We start from the raw sequence: 21,722 nt of genomic DNA on the forward strand, positions 1-21,722 counted from the left end.
ACTCCGTTCTACAAGCAGGTCATTGTTTTATGCTTCTTGGAGCACTCTTCACTATGTTACCTGATTTGAGCAATGGTGGGATTGGCCCTCAATGGAGGTGGTTCAGTATCATTTTCAACCACATTCCACAAATCGTGCGCCTGAAGGTATGTTCTCATCTTAACTACCCAAATGTGGTAGTTCTCTCCAGTGAACACAGGTGGTGGAAGTGGCGTGAAGCTCATCCTGCTGAAACAAACCCAAAAACTTTGAATTCTCTCTTCTCAAGTTTTGTTTTGGCTAAAAACAACCAATAACAGAGGCCCTCAAAGATCACAGGCTCTGATTACCATTTGTTGGAACTTAAGCAGTAAAATAAAAACAAAAGCAGCAGACCAAGAAAAGAAAATCGAAGTAAAATAGAAAGAAAACAATGGCAACAATTGTAACTGAAGAATTCCACACAATTTTCATTCAAAAATTGAAATATATGAGAGTTACAATGTTAATTTGACAGTTACCTAATAACTTAACTGCCCTCACTAATACATGACTAATTGATAGCTTAAGTTACACACAAAATGGGCTGACATATTAGCCATTACATCAAACCATATCCTACTAACTTTGTTGAAGAAAATTACAAGTAAACTAAGCAAAGTTACATAGGAACAAAATGAAAAAAACAACTGTTGCATTCGGTTCAGCTTCAATGCTGCACTTCAAACTGATTTGTTGTTGCTGGTCTTGTTGTGAGCTTGCTGCTGGTCATTTGTTGCAGTGCAGGCCAATGTTCAACACCTTCTCAACTTCGAAATATGGTTCAAATCCCACTTTTCCCCATTTTTATTCTATTTCTCTGTTTCATAACCTTATTTCAAGCCACTTCTGCAAGCTCCAAACCCACTGGTCTAAGCATGAAGCTCATCCGAAGGACTTATTGTTCCCTAGAAACCTCACTACATTCCAAAGAATAAAAAGATTGGTGCAACTTTCAGTTAGAGCCCAAAATTTCGATTCTTTTCTGAGTCTCAATCAATCAGAGGATAATGTCCTAGTACATTTACCATTATGTCATGTTCCTAAGGATTTAGCATATGTGGTCGAGTTTAAAATTGGAAACAAGCCCCAAACGGTGAAGTTGCTGATGGATACAAGTAGTCTGATTTGGACACAGTGTGCGCCTTGCATAAAATGCTACCAACAGAAGACCTCCCTTTACAACTCTCGAATTTCCATGACCTACAAGAAGCTTCCAAGCAATCAACCATTTTGTCAAGGCCAAAACAGTCCGTTCAGGTGTCATAATAACGAATGCGTCTACGACATCCGATATGGTGATCTGTCTCAACCTACTACACCTAGAACCAAAGGTGTTGCATCTTTCGAAACATTCTATATTCCTGTTGATTCCTCCCACACTAGAGTGATTAATGATATGATTTTCGGATGCTCCAATGACAACTCAGATACTGGTTTTGAGAATAGTCAAATTTCAGGAATTCTAGGATTAAGCCAGGGACCAGATGGACTAACAAGCCAGTTAGCCAAGAGAGGCATCATTCAGAATCGATTCTCATATTGGTTAGTCCCTTTCCATGATGAATTGAAGCGACCAAGTATCCTAAGGTTCAGAGACAACATCCCCCGACCTGTCGAAAATCTTCGATCAACTCCCTTCCTAAATATCGATCGCAACCATTACTCTGTTGAACTGTTAGATATCAGCGTAGGACTCTAGAAAATGGGATTTGAGTCAATACGTGGAATGTTCGAGCTTAGGAAGGATGGCTTAGGTGGTTCACTCATAGACTCAGGGACTCTGGTTAGCAGAATTGATGAAAACACCGTAAGACGCAATGCATACCAGGAAGTGATAGAAGCATTTAAGGCTTATTATGATAAGAAAAACATCCGAAGAAAGGTCGGCCAAGTGGCAGAAAATTTTTGAGGTATTTTACTATAACAAGGTTGGTTTTAGAGACTTCGCGACAATGACCCTACATTTCAAGGGTGGTGACTATCTCATAGATGGAAAATATATGCACTACTTCTCCGACAAAAAGAAAGGGGAGGGGTATTTTTGCGTGGCGTTGTCTAAATCATCAAAAACTATATTAGGAGCATGGCAGCAACAAAACATGCGTATCATTTATGATATGAACGGTGGTAGATTGCAATGGGTTACAGAGACCTGTGCTAATGATCACAGCCCATGATTGAATTCTAGTTTTAACATCTTCCTTGATATCATCAGTTAATAAAGGGCTTGTTCAACATAGTTCAGTCTCAATAAATTTTTGCACTTGCCAACTTCGATTTGGTATTTGATCATGCAAGTATTTATTTTTTATACGAAGAAAGTAACTAAAATAATCACGACATAACTTTAGATGGACCAACTTGGGGAAAATTGGAAGAGATTCACAGCTATTAAGGAGCTATGTGAAACATTGCACTGTTAAGTGTTAACTGAATCATCATTGGAAAACTCGATTAATTTGAGATGAGTAGTCTTTGGATTATGTAACCAAACATCCTTTGAAACATACAAAAGAAAATTAATACCCAGTTTCAAGGTTATCAATGTCCTGCAAGTAAACAACACACCTGGCAAAATGAACTTGTCATGCGAGATGTTTAATCCCCAAGGTTTTCAGTTATGCTTTTTGGGTTCTAATTTGTTTTACATCTTTTGATTATAACAGGTTCCCTTTTGACTATTTCTCCCTTTTCTTTTCCATTTTAAATGCTTCTCTTTTGCATCTACAAGATACTGATAAAAATACAAGACATGAATAAAATCTTTGAAAACAGAACCAAAAGAGTCAATTCTTATATAAAAGCAAATATAACTAAAAATAACAATTTTGTATTACCTCAATGCAACATTGATTTGATTTCCTTAGTGAAGCCAACAACACTTTGGATATCTTCAACTCTTCTTGAGGTCTACAATGCTTTAGGAAACACTTTGCCTTCCCATTTCTACCTTCAAAGTTTGAAATTTCCATCACCTTGAGTTTAAATATCAGACACAGAGCTGAGCGGTTCCTAAAACCACAACATAAAATGGAGTCAGTTAAAGTCTGCAACTTTAAATCAAAGCTTAAACTTAAAATAATACCTGACAAAAGTCAAGCCTTTCTAGTTCAGGCGAATTTGTCAGTAAGGTTATGGTATAAAGGAAATGACGATTCATAGCGTATCTTCAATTCAACCAAGGTAGCAAAAACAAGAAGCGGTCACAGCTTGAACGAAGCTATAACAGTAAGAGATTTTGCACTGTATCTGTAGAAAAATAAAGTATTTAAAAGTCTAGACATGATAGGATTTGTGAAGAAACAAACCTCGAGAGAAGTAACTGATAGAGTAAGTGAACGAACATTAGAGATCCTTCTAAAAAGTGCTGTAGCATTAGCTCGAACTTGAAGATAATTATATTCGATTAGAAAATGAATACCAGCGCTGAAAATAGATTCAAAATTCTTCATTGAATACCCTTCTGCTACATGGTCAATGTGTTTGAAAATAGATTTGGCGTATCGATCATAAAACGGGGATAGGAGTGAAATATAGTCTATCTCTTCGATAGTGGATACTTAGAAGTTTTGAGCCATGTATGGAGATGAAAGACTATCGTTAATGCCTTACCAAAGTTGGATTTGTTTGATCTTCAGGCCTGGTGGTTTTTTTTGTATGGTTGTGTCCTGGCTATCTGTATTTCGTTGTTCTGTTCTAATTGGTGTTTTTGTATGGCTTTCTTTTATTAATAAAATTTGACATTGGCTGAGCAAAAAAAAAAAGAAAACCCAAGGTTTTTCATCCGTTGCCTTGACCATCAAGCAACAACTCTTCCTAGCAATTCTATTTCTTGCCTTCCCTTTATCAGCAATAAGTGGAGACCCTGATATTAGATCTGATTTTATGGTTCCAATTGGAGTCAATAATACTCTATTGCATGGAAACTTTTTCACCTATACTGGCATGAAGCCACTCACTACCACTGATCCCACCAATAAATTTCACAGTAACAAAAGCAGTCATGGCTGAGTTCCCTGCCCTTAATGGACAAAGTGTTTCTTATGCTGTTTTACAGTACCCTGCTTGTTCACTCAACCCTCATCATACTCGTCCTTCTGCCACTGAGCTTTTCTTTCTCACCTATGGCATACTTGAAGTTGGATTTATTGACACTACTAACAAGCTCTTTACACAGATTTATAGCTGGTGACGTGTTTGTGCTCCCAATGGAATAATCCACTACCAGTTCAATTGTGCCAAGAATGATTTCACAATCAGCCTTCGGTAGCTCAGTTGCTGGCACTGTGTCAGTTCCTGCTAAGGTGTTAGTGACGGTCGTTGATGATGAGAAGATCTTAGCAAAGTGTTTCAAAACTGATGTTGACACAATTCAGAAGCTCAAAGCAGGGTTTGCCCTTAAGGCCTGAGCTGGGGATTCTAAGCTATTAGAGCAATAATCCCAAATCTGGAATTCTAAGATTTAATTCATGTTTTAATGCTTCTCTTTTACATCTACAAGATGACTGATAAATATAAGACATAATTAAAATCTTCGAAAACACAAGCAAATGAGTCACTCTTATATAAGAGCAAGACTAATATATATAGCAACAGTACAACAGTATATATTTACATCAAACAATCAAGATGCACAATTGCTTTGATTCCCTAGGTGAAGCCGACAACACATTGGATATCTTCAGTTGTTTTTCTACAGAAACATCTGGTGCTGTAAGTATTGTCAACTTCTGCAGAGCTCCACCATTCTTTAGGAAATACTTTGCCTTCCCAATACAATGTTTTTCATCTGTAAAGTTTGTAATTTTGATGGCCTTGAGTTTATACAACAAGCAAGAAGGCACGTTCTCTGGAAGAAAGCAAAGAACTTCCTAAAACCACAACATAAAAAAAGGAGTCAGTAAGAGTTTGCAACTTAAATAATTAAGCTTAAACTTAGAACAATCAATACCTGAGAAAACTCAAGTTTTTCAAGTGCAGGCAAACTTGAGAGTAAAGTTTCAAGTCCTTTTCCACCTCGAATGTATGAGTACTCTCGGAATAGATCATAACAAGGTATCTTCAATTTGAAAAAGGTAGCAAAAACAGGAAGTGGTTTACAGCTTAAAAGAAGCTATGACAGTCACAAAAGTTGCACTATCAGTAGCTATTGCAACAGGCAACAACTTCTATATATAGCAGAAAAAAAGTTGAAAGAATATGTGAAGAAACAAACCTCGAGAGAAGTAACCCACAAAATAAGTGAAGGAACATTGCAGATCCCTCTAAAAAGTGTTGTGGCACCACCTTGAAGAGTATAGTTAGTTTTGAATAAATAGATATCGGCTTTGACAAGAGATTGCAGATACTCAATTGAATACCTGGCTTTTATTGAGTCGAGGTATTTGAAGTAGGCTAGATTTGGAGTATCAATCATTCACCAACAATGGTAACCATCATACAAGTAATCTATAGTCAATCTCTTAAGCAACTGATGTGAAATATTGAATTTGCTTATATTTTCCATGTAACATTGTTTTAAGATCATATCTTCAAGATTGGAGCAGCCGGATAGGAGGTTTTTTATTGAATCATCATTCAAAAATTTAACTGACTCGAGATGAAGAGTGTTTAGATTCGGAAGATGAACAACACCCCTTGGAACATCCAAAACAAAATCTTTATCCACTTTCAAACTCACCAATGTCCTGCAAGTAAACAGAACATCCGGTAAAGTAATGAACTTGTCAAGGTAGATGTTTAAATCGAGATATTTAACACCGCGATGAACTGCAGCAGATATCCACCCGTAAAAACGGTTGGAATCGATCATACCCCGGCATTTGAGACGAAATTTATCCACATTTGTTGTATTATATCAAAACAGCATTCTGTCGACGAAGGACATAAAGTTCTCAACGGAAGCGGTGTAACTGTTAAAATTCTTGCGGCGCAAAACGTCCTCCAAATCAAAGTGGAGATTAGGAAGTAAAGCAAAGAGATATCTCCATCTAGTAGATAAAATAGATGTTCTAACCGCTTCGTTTGTAGAAAGGAAGGACAGAATGTGAGTTAGAATTGAATCAGGTAAGTCACTGATTCTGTCTGCTTTCTTCCTGTTCACTTCCTTACCCATTCCAATGCCTGGAAGAAGTTAGCCAGGAATAATATTTCTGTGCGGAATAATTATTAGGGTTCTTGTATTGTCTATTCCGAATTTCGATTTGGGTACCAAAGTTCCTATCTATAAATACGTCAAGAATAGAAATAACCATTAAAATATTATGGAGTCACTCCACTTTTAATTTTTTCTATTTTCATTATTAAACTATTTGAATTTCGATAAAAAAATATCACATATAATTTTTTATTGGTCTAATAATATATTTAGTCCTCCAATATTTAAACATTCTATCAACTTGATTCTAAATATAAAATATTTAACAAATTTGATCTAATAATAAATTTAGTTCTCTAACATTTAAACATTTCTAAATATAAAATATTGAACAAATTTACCAGTCCCACCATGTATTTAGTTGTTTGAATTTCTACACCATGTTTGGTTGGGTGTAATGGATTAGCCATTACACCCCTATTCCGTGGGCCCACTTAATCCCTTGTTTGGTTCAATGTATTGCCCTAATACGGGCCTATTACATTACTGGAGGTATTCCTTATTTTCTCTGCTTCAACGCGATTTCTAATACCTTCCAAAAGTAAGGATTAGCTAATCGAGTCTGTTTTACCCTCCCCACCGTCTTCTCATTTCTTTCTCATTTCTCATTTCTTTCTCACGTCTGAAACATCTTCTTCTTTTTTCATTTTCTTTCCATTTCCTTCCAACCTTCTTCCTCCTTTTCATGCTTCTATCCCGACCAACCCTTTAACAAACCCTAACAACCCTCAACAAGGCCTTCAATTCTGAATCGTATGAGGTAACAGAGTAATGAGAGTAGCAGCGACAATGGTTCCCAAGCACGCTTCTCCTTCTTCTATTCCTTTGATTTCAATTAAATTTCTTTATATATACCATGAATTTAATGATCTGTTCTTGAAATATTGTTTCTTTATTTTTGTTATTTTGTTTTCTTCAAATGCAGTGAGTAGGGAAGTCTCTTGAAATTGTCTGCCAATTATCTCCAAATGCAGTGACTTCAAATGCAGTGAATCCCAATTATGTTATATTATATTTTATACTATTATATATTATAATTTTAGTAAATTCATATAAGAATATTTAATATTAAGAATTTTATTAAATCATATATTTTAATTAAAATATATTTAATAATAATTATGTTAAATTATATTTTATAGTATCATATATTATGATTTGAGTAAATTCATATAAGAATATTGATTATTAAGAATTTTATTAAATTATATATTTTAATTAAAATATATTTAATAATAATTATGTTTAAATATGATTAAATTTTTATTATTGATAATAATAATCTTATTAAAATTTAAATAACAATAACAATAATCATTTACCAAAACAAATTTATGCTAAGGGTATTCTAGTCATTTTAGTTTTTTCCATTATGCTATTACACCTCTATTCCATTCAACCAAACACAAGATTACTATTACGCCTCTATTCCATTACATTCAACCAAACAGTGGATTAGCTATTACACCTCTAATCCAATACACCTCTAATCCCAATACACCTCTAATCCAATACACCTCTAATCCAATACAGCGAACTAAACGCACCCCTAGTTTTTTGGGTTTTCAATGCTTTAGTTTGATTTGATGATGTATTTTTCTTTGATTTTTATTTTATTTTTTGTTTGAAAAACCACATTGGGTTTGTTTTGAAACTATAATGTATGAAAAGGATTTGAATTTAGGATTTTTTGAGTTTACAAAGATGAGAATTTCATGGAATTTTGTAATTATAAACTCTTTGGGATTCATATTTTATATATATAAATGATTTGGAATATAAGTTGTTAGTTATGCAATTCAATTGATTTGAGAATCCGTGTGTTGGTATGATGGTTAGGATATTCATTGTTTTAATTGTGACTTGAGTTCAAGTTCAAGTCAAACTAGTCACATTATTGTTAGAGATTTACTCTTCTCTTGTAACTCATCAAAAGAATTTAATTGATTTGATGTTATTTTAATTCTTATAGAGGAATTTAGGGTTAAATTGTAACCATCATCGAACTTCAAGAATTTAAACTATGTTTTTTTTTAATGTGATTATAACGTATAGATTAGATTTTCTTTAAAAGCCTAAAGCATTATTGTTGGTTCAAGCATATTATTATTAAGCTTAAATTAATATAATATGTAAATATTAAAAAGACTAAATTTTTATTAGACCAATAAAAAAATTACGTGAGCATTCTCATCAAATTTCAAATAATAGTGATGAAAATAAATAAAAATAAAAATTACCCCATACTTCAATAACCATTTCACATTTAAGTAACAGCTAGCCTGTAGAAGATGAATGGGATTCATTGGACATTCAGCCATGACAATAAATAACTGCTCTGCAACCCAAGCGTGGAAACTAAAGAGTGTTTGGGAAGTACAAGGGATGGAAGCCATTGATTCTTTTGAGACAAGTAAACTGAAAGTGGTTTCGTTTCACTTCAGTTTCTATCAACTCATTGTCTTGGAGTGTCTTCTGATTTGTTGCATGTTATCTTGTATCACTGTTCTTGGCCTTTAATATAGTTGGCTAAACAATATTTTCCAATTTCACATTTACTATTGGCTTAAATTTGTAAAAAGCTCTTTAACTTTTTTTTAAAAAGCAATTGAGATTCTATTTTTTCCACTTAATTAAGTATTTGAATTTTAAAATGTATCAAAAAGACCCTCAAATTTTATTTTTTAAATTTAATCCTTGATTTTTTTCACTCAATTGGGTACTTAACTTTGTCAAATTCATGAAAAAGACCCTTTAATCATTACTTTAACAATTGACCGTTAAATTTAACTATCCTTAATTTTTTTAATTAAAGTCACCTCTTGTCATAACCATAGTATGACATATGGCAAAAATTATAAAAAGTATAAATCAAAAAATTATAAAAATATTAAATATTAAGAAAAGTATTTAAAATTATTTAAAATATAAATTTTATAAAAATTATAAATTACATCAAAAAGACCATTTAACCGTTGACTTAAACCGTTGATCGTTAAAGTTAATGACTCTCAATTTTTTTTTAGTTAAAGCCATCACGTGCCGCATACAACATGACATGTGACAAGAAATGATAAAAAATAAAAATCAATAAAAGTTATAGAAATATTATAAAATGTTTCTTTTAGTACGATAATTTTTATAATTTTTTTTACGAATTTTGTATTTCTTTACATTTTTTATAATTTTCTTACGACTTTATAAAATTTTATATATATTTTATATATTTCTATATATTTTATATTTTTTTACAATTTTTTATATTTTTTTACAATTTTATACTTTTTATAAATTTTAAATATTTTTTATAGTTTTTTTTTAATTTAATATTTTTTATAAATTTTATTGATTTTTTTTATTTTTTATCATTTTTTGCCACATGCCACACTATGGTTGTGACATGTGGTGGCTTTAAATAAAAAAATTAGGGGTAATTCAAGTACCCAATTGAGTGCAAAAAAAGTATGCGCTTAGTTGCTTATTTTTAAAAAAATTTGAGGGCCTTTTTGATACATGTTAAAAGTTTAAATACCTAATTGAGTGTAAAAAAACAGAGGTTTAATTACTTGTTTTGAAAAAGTTTTAAGGTCTTTTGATATATTCTGAAAGTTTAAATACTCAAATGAGTGCAAAAAAAAAAGTAGGAACTTAATTAATTTTTTAGAAAAATTTGAGGACTTTTACACATTTAGCCTTTAATATTTTTTACCTATTTAAATAAAAATACACCTTCATGATTAAAAAGTAAAATCTATATATTTTTACATTAGGATGTGATTTTGATTGTAATTGCTACTACTGTATGGTAGTATTTATCAAGGTTTAGAATTGCAGCACAAAATTACTTTTTCTGGTTTGGGAAACATGTACAGGCATACATACTTGTCTCTGGCAATGAAAATTAACCTTAATCAGTGCTTGGCTTCCCACCATTGATACGGTGGGCAAGGATGCTCCCTTTATCAGGCAAAGAGCTGAGAAATTCCTGAAACCACAACATAAAATAGAGTCAGTATGGGTCTGCAGCTTAAAACAAAGCTTATACTTAGAATAATACCTGATCAAAGTCAAGTTGTTCTAGTTCAGGCGAACTTGACAGTAAAGTTTCAAGTCTTGTTTCCCAATGAGCCCATTTAAAACTTGACCAAAGTTCACCTAACTTCAGTTCCATCATGGTAGCAAAAACAGGAAGCGGTTCACAGCTTAAAAGAAGCTATGATAGTGACAAAGATTGTACTGTCAGTACACTAGATTGTGAAGTATCACAAAACTAAGGATTTGTCAAGAAAACAAGCCTTCAAAGAACAAGATGACAGAGTAAGTGAGCGAACATTAGAGATCCCTCTAAACAATGAACCTTACTGTTATTGAATATACCAATATCAGCTTTGATAAGAGTTTGCAGATTCTCCAGTGAATACCTCGCTACTACATGGTCGATGTATTTAAAGTAGGCTAGATTTGGGGCATCAATTATTAACCAAAAGTCGAAAACAATAAATTCAGAGTAAAGTATAGTCAATCTCCTGAGCAAATGGTATGAGATATTAAAGTTGCTTATATTCCACATGTGGCATTTCTCTATGACCATATCTTCAAGACTAGTGCAGCTGGAGATAAGACTTTCAACTGAATCATCACCAAAAAATACAACTGATCTGAGATGAAGGGTCTTTAGATTCGGAAAAATTATACCCTTTGGAACATCCAAAAAGAAACCAATATCCAGTTTCAAAGTTATTAATGTACTGCAAGTAAACAGAACACCTGGCAAAGTAGTGAACTCATCAAGGGAGATGTTTAACCCCACGCCAAAGAGCAGCAGATATCCAACCGCAAACACGTCTAGAATCAACCGTTTTCCCGCATTTTAGACGAAATTTATCGACACTCGTGTTATGGAAAAACAGGACTCTGTCGAGATTAGAAAGTAGAGCAAAAAGATATCTCCACCTGGTAGATAAAATAGAGGTTCCAACAGCTTCCTTTGTAGGAAGGAATGACAGAATGTGAGTTAATATTGAATCAGGTAAGTCACTAATCCTGTCTACACTCTACATCCTCCATTTTCACCTGCGTAGCTGTTAAAAAGCCTGAAGAAGATGAAGCTGTACGAGGAAAAATAACAGATACTCGAAACGTTGCCAATCCTATGAGGGTTTTGTTTCCACCGTTACCTAATAACTTGTAGAAGTTGAAGTGAATGAATTTGGTAGCTGTGGAGGATCCATTGACCATACTTTTAAATTCACGGAAAATTTTCTTTTAAAGATTGACCTATGTTGATCAAAAAGAGAATAGGAAATATTTAGAAAGACATTTTAAAACACACTAGTATTTTTATTTAGAAGCTATTCGATTCTTAGAACTAAAATTTTTTTTCCCTTATATATAGGAAAATCTGGAGGAGTTTTTCAGAACTTATCCCTCAGACTACTTTTACAGACAAACATGATAAGGAGGAATTTCCTTTACATAACAAACAAACTTATTTTTATGACTTATATAACAAACAAACTTACTTTTATGACTCATATAACAAATAAACTTACTTTTATGACTCATACAAAATAGTGAAACATCTAATCACATTTAATCACTTTCATAGTATGTACTAACATTAGAATTGAGGTTCAGTTCTTCTATCATCTTTGCTTTTTCTTCTTTAGCTCTGTAGCACTTTATCTCCATCTGTTCAATCTTTTGTTCAAGACCATCACGTGAGCTGTCAAGATTGTCTTCTAATTCCATAGGTGATGTCTTTTCCTGCGAATTAGTCCAAGCTGACGTGTTTTCTATTGCACTGCTAGAAAACCATGGATAGTCTTGTGACCATTCTTTTGGATCTGGTATATTTGACTAGTAGTCTTCTAATGCCTTCTTCAACTGTTCTTGATAAGGTGTTGGTGGTTTAATCCTTATGTCTCATGGTGCTAATGTATCTCCTGGGGGCCATATATCTGCTGGAATAATTCTATTTACCTGGCACAAATATTTTTGTAAATTCTTATAATTATAAGGATTTGAACTAACCTCTGAGAAATATATTTTATGTATCCAAGCACTAGGAAATGACCCTAATTGTGTTGTTGGACTATTCTGCATAAAGTACTGAGGTTTATAAAATATTGTAACATCCTGATTTTGGACCTTAGTCGAAACAGTGGTTTCGGGACCACAAATTCGACGTGATAAAATTTATTTTTATTATATTTTTATGGTCTACGATTTCACGGAATGATTTTGTGAAAATTTCGTTTGAAAATTTCGACGTTTGGGCACTCAATTTAGTCAAAAGGACTAAATTGTAAAAAGTGCAAAAGTTGAGTTCTACATGTTAGAGGTGTCCAATTGTTATGAAAATTTAAATTGGAGGTCCTTATATGGTAGTTAGACCATTGGTTAAGTTGGTAGACAAAAATGGACATGAGATAAGTGATATAGGAAATTTTTAAGTTAGGGGCAATTTGATAATTTAGTAATAAAAAGAATTAAAAAGGGAAAAAGATGGCAAAATGTGCTCATCTTCTCCATGGTGAACGAAAATAGCAAGGGGAAAGCCATTGTTGGGGTTTTCAAGCTTCCAAGCTCCATATTAAGTGATTCTAAGCCTCGTTTTTAATGTTCTTTACATTTTTTGAGTCTCGATAACTTGATTTAGCTTATTCTATCAATAATTTAACCTAGGGTTTATATTTGGAAAAATACTCATTGGTTAAATGTGTTTATTTTGATGTTTTATGGTAGAATATGAAGCTTGAAATTATGTTAAACAACTTTTGCTAAGCGATTTTAAGTGAAAACGAGTAAAACGACATAATCGGTAAAAATACCTAATGTTCATAAGTACATGTTAGAGTGGGAATTTGATGTTTCCATAGAAGGGAAAAATTTTCAGCATGTCATAAAACTTAAATTTGAAGTTTAATTTTCGAACTTTGGGGTAAAAGTGTAATTATGCAAAATTTTAGGGGCAAAATTGTAATTTTTCAAAAGTTCGAGTCAAGGATTGTTTTGATGAATTTGAGTATTAAATAAGTTAAATTTTCTATTATAGATCAAGAAGAACGAAATTCGGAGTTAGATTGGGGAAAGAAAAAGATAGAGGACTAAGTTGCTAGATTTGGTCAAATTTTGTACCAAGGTAAGTTTACAGTAAATAAATACAATATTTAAATAATTATTATTAATATTTTTATTTTCCAGCAATTATGTATTTACTTCATGAAATTATTTAATGTTGACTCGAGTATGAGATGACAGAGAATTAGTGATAAAAGCCCCGTTGAAACATTGGGAATGTATCAGATACAAATGTCATGACATTAAGGGAATGAGATCCCATGTAAGACCATGTTTGGGACATGGCATTGGCATCATTGAGTTTATGAGAGGTGTCATGTAAGACCATGTCTAGGACATGGCATTGGCACCGAGATGAGAGGTCCCATGTAAGACCATGTCTGGGACATGGCGTTGGCACCGAGATGAGAGGTCCCCCGTAAGATCATGTCTGGGACATGGCATGGGCACCGATATGAGAACTCCCATGTAAGACCACATCTGGGATATGGTATTGGCAGTACAAGAAACATCCCATGTAAGACCATGTTTGGGACATGGCTTTTGCATGTTATTATCAGAAAACAGACCCAAGTATCCTTATTATTCCAATGTGGCTCAACGGCTAGTAAACAAATTATGTTCAATGAAAGTTCAGGTAAAAGCATAAATAGCAAATTCAGGTGAGTTATAAGAGTTAAGAACATATTATGTTATCAATTGAGAACCAACATTTCAGCAAGAGAAGAGTAAGTTATAATCATGATTTATCTAAGTAAACAAGTAAGTGAACGAGTAAGAGATTAAGTAAAGAGGAAATTAGAGATCATGACACTTGAGTATATTTATTTGTGTTAAATGTTGTTATTTATCTGTTTGTAAACTTACTAAGATTTATGCTTACTTCCTTTATTTTCCTTCTTTTATAGTATCGCAAAGCTAATTCGGGGATCTTAAAGACGTCGGAGAATGCTCACACTATCAACAACAACAACTCGGTATTTTATGATGATCAATGTTTGAGCTATGGCATGTATAGAGACTTAGTCATTTTGAATGTATGTCCTTATGATATGCTAAAGGATGATGTGTAAATATGTGATAATGTTTAGCTATTAAAATGGCTAAGTAAGAATATATTTGGTATTATGAATGCCTAGGTGATAGTTTATACCTAGAAATTATGAAAGAGTAAAAAAATTTGCCATGAAACAGTTTTGGGACAGCAGCAGTGACGTGACTTTGAAAAATCACCAAGGATAGTATAAAATGAATTAGAGAGTTAATGATATATATAATTAAATCTTATCGAGTCTATTTTCATAGAAAAATAACGGTGTGGGTGAAGAAATTTTATATTCTGAGATATTTGAATTTTAGTGAGACAGGGTCAGAATGGATTCTGAAGTCCCCTGTTCTGAATTTAGAAAATCATTAAAAATTGTAAAGAAAAAATTAGAAGTTATAATTTATATGATTTGATTCCTTATTGAGTCTATTTTCATTAGAAACAAGTGGTAGCACCATATGAAGTCTATAAAAGGAGATAATTAATTTTTAGTGATGAGATATCAGGACTGTTGAACAGTGAAACAGAGGAGACTTTAACTAATAAACTGTACTAATCGGCCAACCCAAAAATTCTGAAAATTTTATAGTAAGAAGATATATGAGTCTAGTTTTGGGGAAAATTTACGGATCTAAATTTTTAGTTTTTTAACTCGAGTTATAATTAATTTATTGACTGCTGCGCAGGTGGATAGTTTTATTGTGAATAGTGAAATAAATTATTTTTATTTGTTTAAGTAATCGGAAAATTTTTAATGTTCCCGGTTGGGATCCGAACCATTTCCGTTGCATGTTTTAGGGTCTCAAGAGTTCTTTTAGGGACATATTGATTGAATGTTAGTGAATTAGTTTTAAAAGCAACTTTTTTTTTATGCTCCGAACTAGTAAGTTAAGTCAGGTAACACCTCGTGCTCGACTCCGGCAACGGTCTCGGGTAAGGGTTGTTACAAATATAATCACGATATATTGTGCCCTGGTATCTTTGAGCTATTCTTTCATGATCATGTCTATCCATTGTTCTGAAGGATAAAACCATTTAAAGAGAATGGCTAAATTTTTCATCTCCGGACTAATTTCATCTTGAGCAGCCATAGTCTAAATAGATTAAACTTCCTAAATGTTAATTTAAATGGTTAATTATGAATTTGGTCCTTAAAATATATATATATTTTTTTAATTTTTTTAATAATAATTCTAAAATCTTAAAAATATAAAAATAAATAAAATTATTTTAAAAATTCAACAAATATAACCTTCAATGTTTATAAAATTTATCATTTTAGTTCTAATTTTAAAAATTCAATAAATTTGGCACTCAACATTTACAAAATCTATCAATTTAGTCTTAACTCTATAAATTATAAAATATATATATTAAAAAATTATTTTTACCATTTATAACCCATCGTTAATCCATGTGAAATATTAAAATTAAAAAAGAGTATAATCTTTCAAGCCACTTACAAAAGAATTCTAAAATTTGATTTCAAGTCACTTGCAAAATAGCTTTAAAATATTAGGATAAAATACAAAAATAGGGTTTTGTTTAAAATTATATTTCGATCATCCAATTTTTAAAAGTTATATAATAGCCACTAATGTTGTCGAATATTATTACAGTTTGATCACTTATTTAAAATTATTGAATGATATTTAAATGATTACATGAATTAACTCATCTAAATCCCAATTCTTATTGTATACCATATCATGAGTCACTAAAACAAATATTGATGACCGCAAACAATAATCTACATATATCTATATATATAAACAGATATATAGATTGTTCTTTGTTGCCATCAATCATGAAAGAAGGTCCTTTTAACCTTAAAAGGACATTTCTTATATATAGATAGATGGATAGATATATAGACTGTTATTTACCGTCATCATTCAACTATTTCCATAGCCCAGTATACAATAAGAGTTGATTCATATGATTATTTAAATATCTTTCAATAAATTTAAAAATTGAGTATCCACATTATAATTCTTTTTATTTCCAATATTATATATAAAGAAAAGCAGAAAAAGAAAGAAATCGCTCGCCCCCACAACTGCCTCCATGCATGAAAATCAGTAAAGTTGCTCACCAGACCTGACCACTGACCATACAGCCACCGCCCACTAGTCCACCCTCTTCTAATCCCTTTCCCACTCTTGCCTGTGAAGCCATAACACTTACTTTCCTCCTCCTGCTCTCTTCACATCATTATCCTTATCAACAATCACGGGACCATTAATCATATACAGCTTCCACCATACCAAATTTCAACTAAATATTTTACTTGAAAAGGATAGTAACAAAATAGTAAGTTTATGTTACATCAAATACATTACCGTATCTGTAAAAATAATTGACCCTACTGTGCACCAAACAACATTAAAATAAAAGGAAAAGAAGTTAGAAGCTTAAATGTTTTTAACCGCCAGCACATGAAAACAATGATGAGGCCCATCATTTAATCCTCCAAACAAAGCCAAATATCTAAATGCTTTTTCACTTTTAGATAAAGAACATGAGGCAAAGAACTCATTTGGAGATACTAGGTTTTAAGTCCAAACAACCGATGGCCCTGTCCCAAAGAGATTTCATCTTAAACACAACATCAACAACAACAATCCCTTCTCATTTACAACCCTCCTTCATTAATCCCATCAAACAAAGCATGCAAAGATCAAGAACTAGTACCAGAAGTGTTCCAGTTGAAATGGCTACTGCAATTGCAAATCCTCCTGTTGAAATAGGCACCAGAGGCACTGTAGGATCCTTAGTGATGCAAGAGATTGAGTACTTCAGCCAGCTTGAATTAAGAAGCAAAGACAGCTCAAAGAAGCCTCATTCCAATGTTGGACCTGTTGTACCAACTCAGAAGAAGAAAAAGAGAGGAAGCAGCAAGCTAATACCAAGCATATGTTCCATGGTGGAAATTTCAGACAACAGGTCACTTGGGATTTCAGGTCTCAGTTATAGGAACCTGAAATCTGATGTGAACAAGTTGCAGGTCTAGATAATGCTTTGGGAAAGTTTAGAGAACCCAAGCTTCTTGAGTCGATTTGTTACAGGGTTTGACCATGCTCTATCAGGATATTTCCCACACTTTATGTCCACAACTTCAACAATGTTAGATACTTTTTTGTCACTTTTCTGTCTGCTAGGAGTTCTATCTAAAGCTATATTCTCAAAACCAAGCATTGGAATCTGGTGGGTGCTTTTGGACAAGCTTTTTGTCTTCTGGGAAGTTTGGTGGTGTTTGTAACTTATGTAATTGTTGTCATTGCCATTGGTGCTTGCTCCATCCAAAGATTTCCTTAGCTGTAATCTTTTAGGAGTGGGAGAACCACAGGCAACTGATGTAGGAATTGTCTGAGATTTGTGTCTGAAAGACACCGGTGTTTTAGGTGCCGGTTTAACGGAGTCCAGTTCCCGTGTCATAAGGGAACTGATTGTTCCCTTAGTCCCCACCTTAATTGATCCTCCACCGCCCTTGATAGCTTCTAGTTTTTGCACCATGTTTCCTCTGTATTTTTAAGATATTGTCACCCTTTGAGAACCTGTTTTCCAAGTTAATATTTCAACAAAAGATTGTCCAGGAGCCTGTCATCCAACAACAAACGAAATTACACTGATTTCAGTCTATATGTAGCTTATATGCTTCATAGTTGAGTGACAATTTTCAACAAGTAGAAAAGCTACAGATATTGAACTTGCAGGGTTCTCCATTAAAGCAGTGCTGTTTTTACCATTTTCACAGCGACCCAAGGAAAGCAAATAGATCAAGAAAAGGCTGAAAAGCTACATCCATAGTTATATAGAAACAAAAGAAAGAGAGCAAATCCATAAATGTAATGAGAAAATTTCCAGTTTTCATCGAAATTTCAGGTCAGTTCTTGCAATATGAAATTGCAGGTTTAGATTATGAATCAATCTCTCAAGCAGTTTTCCAGATTTAGCATCAAATCCCATCATAAAATCAAAACCATGGATCAAAAAGAAAACGTTGATCCCATCAGGAAACAAGCAGAAACACCACCCAACTAAATCAAACCAGAAAGTAAGAAATTTCACCTAAATCCAGGCAACCAAAAAATCATGGAATCCGAAAGGGGAAAAAATCGACAATCTTTTCTACAGCATAACAATTATATCTGACCTAAACAAGTTCAACACTTTCTAATCATAAAAGGCTGACATTAAAAAGGCTTACCACTTTATAATACCAAAGTGCATTAAAGTGTGAACTCAGCAACTTTGAAGATGACAGGATGAATTGAAAACACAACTAAAAAGTGAAACTGAACTTTAAATTTTTTTTGTAAATAAAAAATCTATCACATTTGTTTTGTTTTTCTGATTATGTCGCCTTATTTGAAATCTAACTTTGTGATGAATAGTGTTATGTCTTATTTGTTTCTTGTCAGACCAGTCAACCAACACCAATCATAGTGCAGCAAAAAACATGACTTGCCAGTTACCAACCATGTTCCAATAACCAATGGTACGTTGCCACTTATAAAAATGTTTACTTTGAGTGCAAGTCCGCCTACCATTGCCGGAGAAAAATGAAGGCTTTTAACCGTGAGACTTGCTATTAACTTGGTTAGATTCATGGAAGGGGTGAGAAAAGTGAAGTCTTTACCAATGGCCTGTTAAACCCATTTTGGATCTATGAAATTGGGCTACTCTCCCAATGAGTAAATACATATCTATCTTAAAGGTTTCATGCATGGGCCAAAAACTAAATCTGGAATTACTGAAACCAGTTAAGGATAAATTGCCGACAACGGGTAGATATCACTTTTGGGTGTGTAAGTTCAATTATATCGTTTGCTATGTGGAGCTGTGGAAGGGGAATAAAAACTACTCATCTCTACTGATATAAATTCTTTATTAAATTTAGTACCAAAAATTAATCGGATACTAACTCAATAGAATAATAACGAAATTATTTTTATTTTATAAAATAAATTATATTACTTTAAAAATATTTTTTTTATTTTATATTTTTTTATAAAAATATAAATACTTAAGCGGGTAAATCACACATAAAAGCCTTTTTTTTTTAAATTTACTGAAATGGGCCCGGTATTTTATTATTTACCGGAATGGGCTATTTTCCCCGAAATCGCGTCCACGTCAGCGCGATGTCAGGGGATGTGTCAGCAAATCGCGTCCACGTCAGCGTGATTACTTACATAGCAACAAATCGCGTCCACGTAAGCGCGATTTGCTGACGTTGAAGCAATAATTCATAAACAGTTTATGTTTTTTAGCTTGAAAAATTTTGAAAGGTCATAACTTTTGGCTCGGTTGTCCGATTGAGACGATTTTTTATTTGAATAATTTTTGAGATCTCGCTACGACAAATGTAGAAGGCGCTTGTCGCAGTTTTTGTCGAAAAAGATCCTTTTTTGCCTCTAAATTTTGATTTTTTCGGTTTAAAATTGAATTTTGAAACATTCAAATCCTTATTTTCCTTATTTATTTGAAGTAAACACCGGATATTTTTTTTACAGAATTGTTGTATTATTTTTTCGATTTGACACGTGTATGGAATAGGTCCGATAAATCGTTAGAACGTAAGTAATATAATTAAGATAATAATAATATTTTTATAATATGTTAGTTAATTAGTTTAGCTTAGTTGGTTAAGATACTTGCTCTTTTCCCTTAGTACCTTGGTTCAAATCTTGTTGGTAATAATTTTGAATCTTTTTGTACTTGTTGCATTTATTTTTTAATCAATTAACTCTTCAATATTACATTAATATATATTATTAGTACAATAGTATAGACGGATTGACAATTTGAGCTACAATATTATGAATATTAACTATAATACATAATTTGAGCTACATATTACAGTAATACATTAATATGTATTATAATATGTATTATTAGGGGCAAAATACCAAAAAAAAGGGGTAAATTACACATAAAAGCCCTATATTTTTAAAATTTACCGAAATAGGCCCAGTATTTTATTATTTACCAGAATGGGCCATTTTCCCCAAAATCTCGTCCACGTTAGCGCAATGTCAGGGGACGTGTCAGCAAATCGCGTCCTCGTAGGCGCGATTTGTGTCCACGTAAGCAAATCGCTACCGACGTGGGCGATTTGTCGACACGCCCCTAATATCGCTACCGACGTGGACGCGATTTCGGGGAAAATGGCCCATTCCGGTAAATAATAAAATACCGGACCCATTTCGATAAATTTTAAAAAAATATGACTTTTTTTAGTATTTTGCCCTACTTAAACTTCTATAGTTTCCAATATTTATATTTTATTATTCAAACAAAACCATCTTTATTAATTATACCAATATTTATAAATATATTTATTTTGCAAGTGTCATATCATCCAACGAATGTAAATTGGGATAGACTTATAAAATTAGTACCAGAAAGTTCCCTTAATTAGGTAAACTTTTTACTTAAATTCTTAACTTCAAATTCAACTATATATATAAAGAATTAGCAAAATAGTAGCTTTCATGAAAGAAATTAATAAAACCAATAATTCAATCATCTATATATAATAAATTAATAAAACCAACCGTTTAAGGTTTTTATTTCTTTTAAGGAAAAAGGGTTACCTTTCCAATTTAAATTTAAAAAAAAAAAAGAAGATAATTTGCGCTTAAGTCTTAGCTTGATTTACATAGACATCATTGTTAATATAGAAAGATGTGGGTTCAACTGCGCTAAGGTGCATTATCCTTTTATTTATGAGTTGGGGAGGTGTTATAGATAATTTTAGGTATTATGCCAAAAAAAGTAAATTTAATCAAAATTATAATGAGATTATTCAAAACAAATAAAGTAAAATAAAATATTTGCCTTACCACCAAAATAGACTTCTTAGTGCTTAGCGAAATTTTTTTTAGGTAAACTATATATTTAGTCATCTGAGTTTTTCCACCTTTTAAAAATTTGTTATTTTAGTTACTCCCATAATCTCATTAGATAAGTGGTAAATTTTAATCACTTTGCCGTTAAATGCCTTTGATTACTAGATGGAATGTTGACGTGACAATCTTTTGATTGGTATAATAATAAATTTAGCTCTTAACACTTTTCACATTCTATCAGTTTAGTCTTAATTCTAAAAAATTAATAAATTTAACCTCAATATTTATACATTTTATCAATTTAGTCCAAATTCTAAAAATTTATAATTTTGAAAAATTGGAAATATATATTATTTTTAGAATTAGAACCAAAGCAAAGTGTTAATGGTTAAATTTGGTATTATGTCAATCAAAAGACTAGCACGCCAGTATTCCGTCTGATGACCAAAAGCATTTAATGGTAGAATAACTAAAATTGACAATTTATCTAATGATAATGATTAAAATAAGAAATTTTTTTAAATGAGTAACCAAAATAGAAAGACGGATAAACTCG

At 32.4% G+C, this 21,722-nt stretch overlaps 4 protein-coding genes and 1 pseudogene across 5 annotated transcripts; 2 read left to right on the forward strand and 3 right to left on the reverse strand.

Moving 5' to 3' along the window:
- Positions 1-655: 655 nt before the first annotated feature.
- Positions 656-1,720, forward strand: LOC105786754 (aspartic proteinase nepenthesin-2-like). The gene has a single exon (XM_052628127.1). It carries the CDS (start codon positions 656-658, stop codon positions 1,718-1,720), a length of 1,065 nt encoding a protein of 354 aa, XP_052484087.1.
- A 3-nt stretch (positions 1,721-1,723) lies between these two features.
- Positions 1,724-4,430, forward strand: LOC105786755 (germin-like protein 9-3; annotated as a pseudogene).
- Positions 4,431-4,637: 207 nt separating this feature from the next.
- Positions 4,638-5,954, reverse strand: LOC105780562 (F-box/FBD/LRR-repeat protein At3g52680-like). Its single transcript, XM_052628197.1, has 4 exons — positions 5,446-5,954; positions 5,237-5,307; positions 4,973-5,134; positions 4,638-4,892 (listed from the first exon to the last, which is right to left on the reverse strand). Exons 1-4 carry the CDS (start codon positions 5,831-5,833, stop codon positions 4,638-4,640), a joined length of 876 nt encoding a protein of 291 aa, XP_052484157.1. The 5' UTR covers positions 5,834-5,954.
- Positions 5,955-10,085: 4,131 nt separating this feature from the next.
- Positions 10,086-16,558, reverse strand: LOC105780552 (F-box/LRR-repeat protein At4g14103-like). Its single transcript, XM_052628237.1, has 5 exons — positions 16,497-16,558; positions 10,984-11,230; positions 10,536-10,874; positions 10,236-10,391; positions 10,086-10,163 (listed from the first exon to the last, which is right to left on the reverse strand). Exons 1-5 carry the CDS (start codon positions 16,556-16,558, stop codon positions 10,086-10,088), a joined length of 882 nt encoding a protein of 293 aa, XP_052484197.1.
- A 15-nt stretch (positions 16,559-16,573) lies between these two features.
- Positions 16,574-18,686, reverse strand: LOC128041321 (uncharacterized). 2 transcript variants are annotated; one of them, XM_052631303.1, is made up of 2 exons: positions 18,520-18,686; positions 16,574-17,909 (listed from the first exon to the last, which is right to left on the reverse strand). In XM_052631303.1, exon 2 carries the CDS (start codon positions 17,823-17,825, stop codon positions 17,319-17,321), a length of 507 nt encoding a protein of 168 aa, XP_052487263.1. In that variant the 5' UTR covers positions 17,826-17,909; positions 18,520-18,686; the 3' UTR covers positions 16,574-17,318. The 2 variants fall into 2 exon arrangements, with proteins under 2 accessions (XP_052487263.1, XP_052487264.1); XM_052631304.1 differs by lacking the exon at positions 18,520-18,686 and adding an exon at positions 18,381-18,504.
- Between the last annotated feature and the right edge of the window lie 3,036 nt (positions 18,687-21,722).

The sequence above is a fragment of the Gossypium raimondii genome, chromosome 1 (assembly GCF_025698545.1).
Source record: "Gossypium raimondii isolate GPD5lz chromosome 1, ASM2569854v1, whole genome shotgun sequence".
Classification (NCBI taxonomy): Eukaryota; Viridiplantae; Streptophyta; class Magnoliopsida; order Malvales; family Malvaceae; genus Gossypium; species Gossypium raimondii.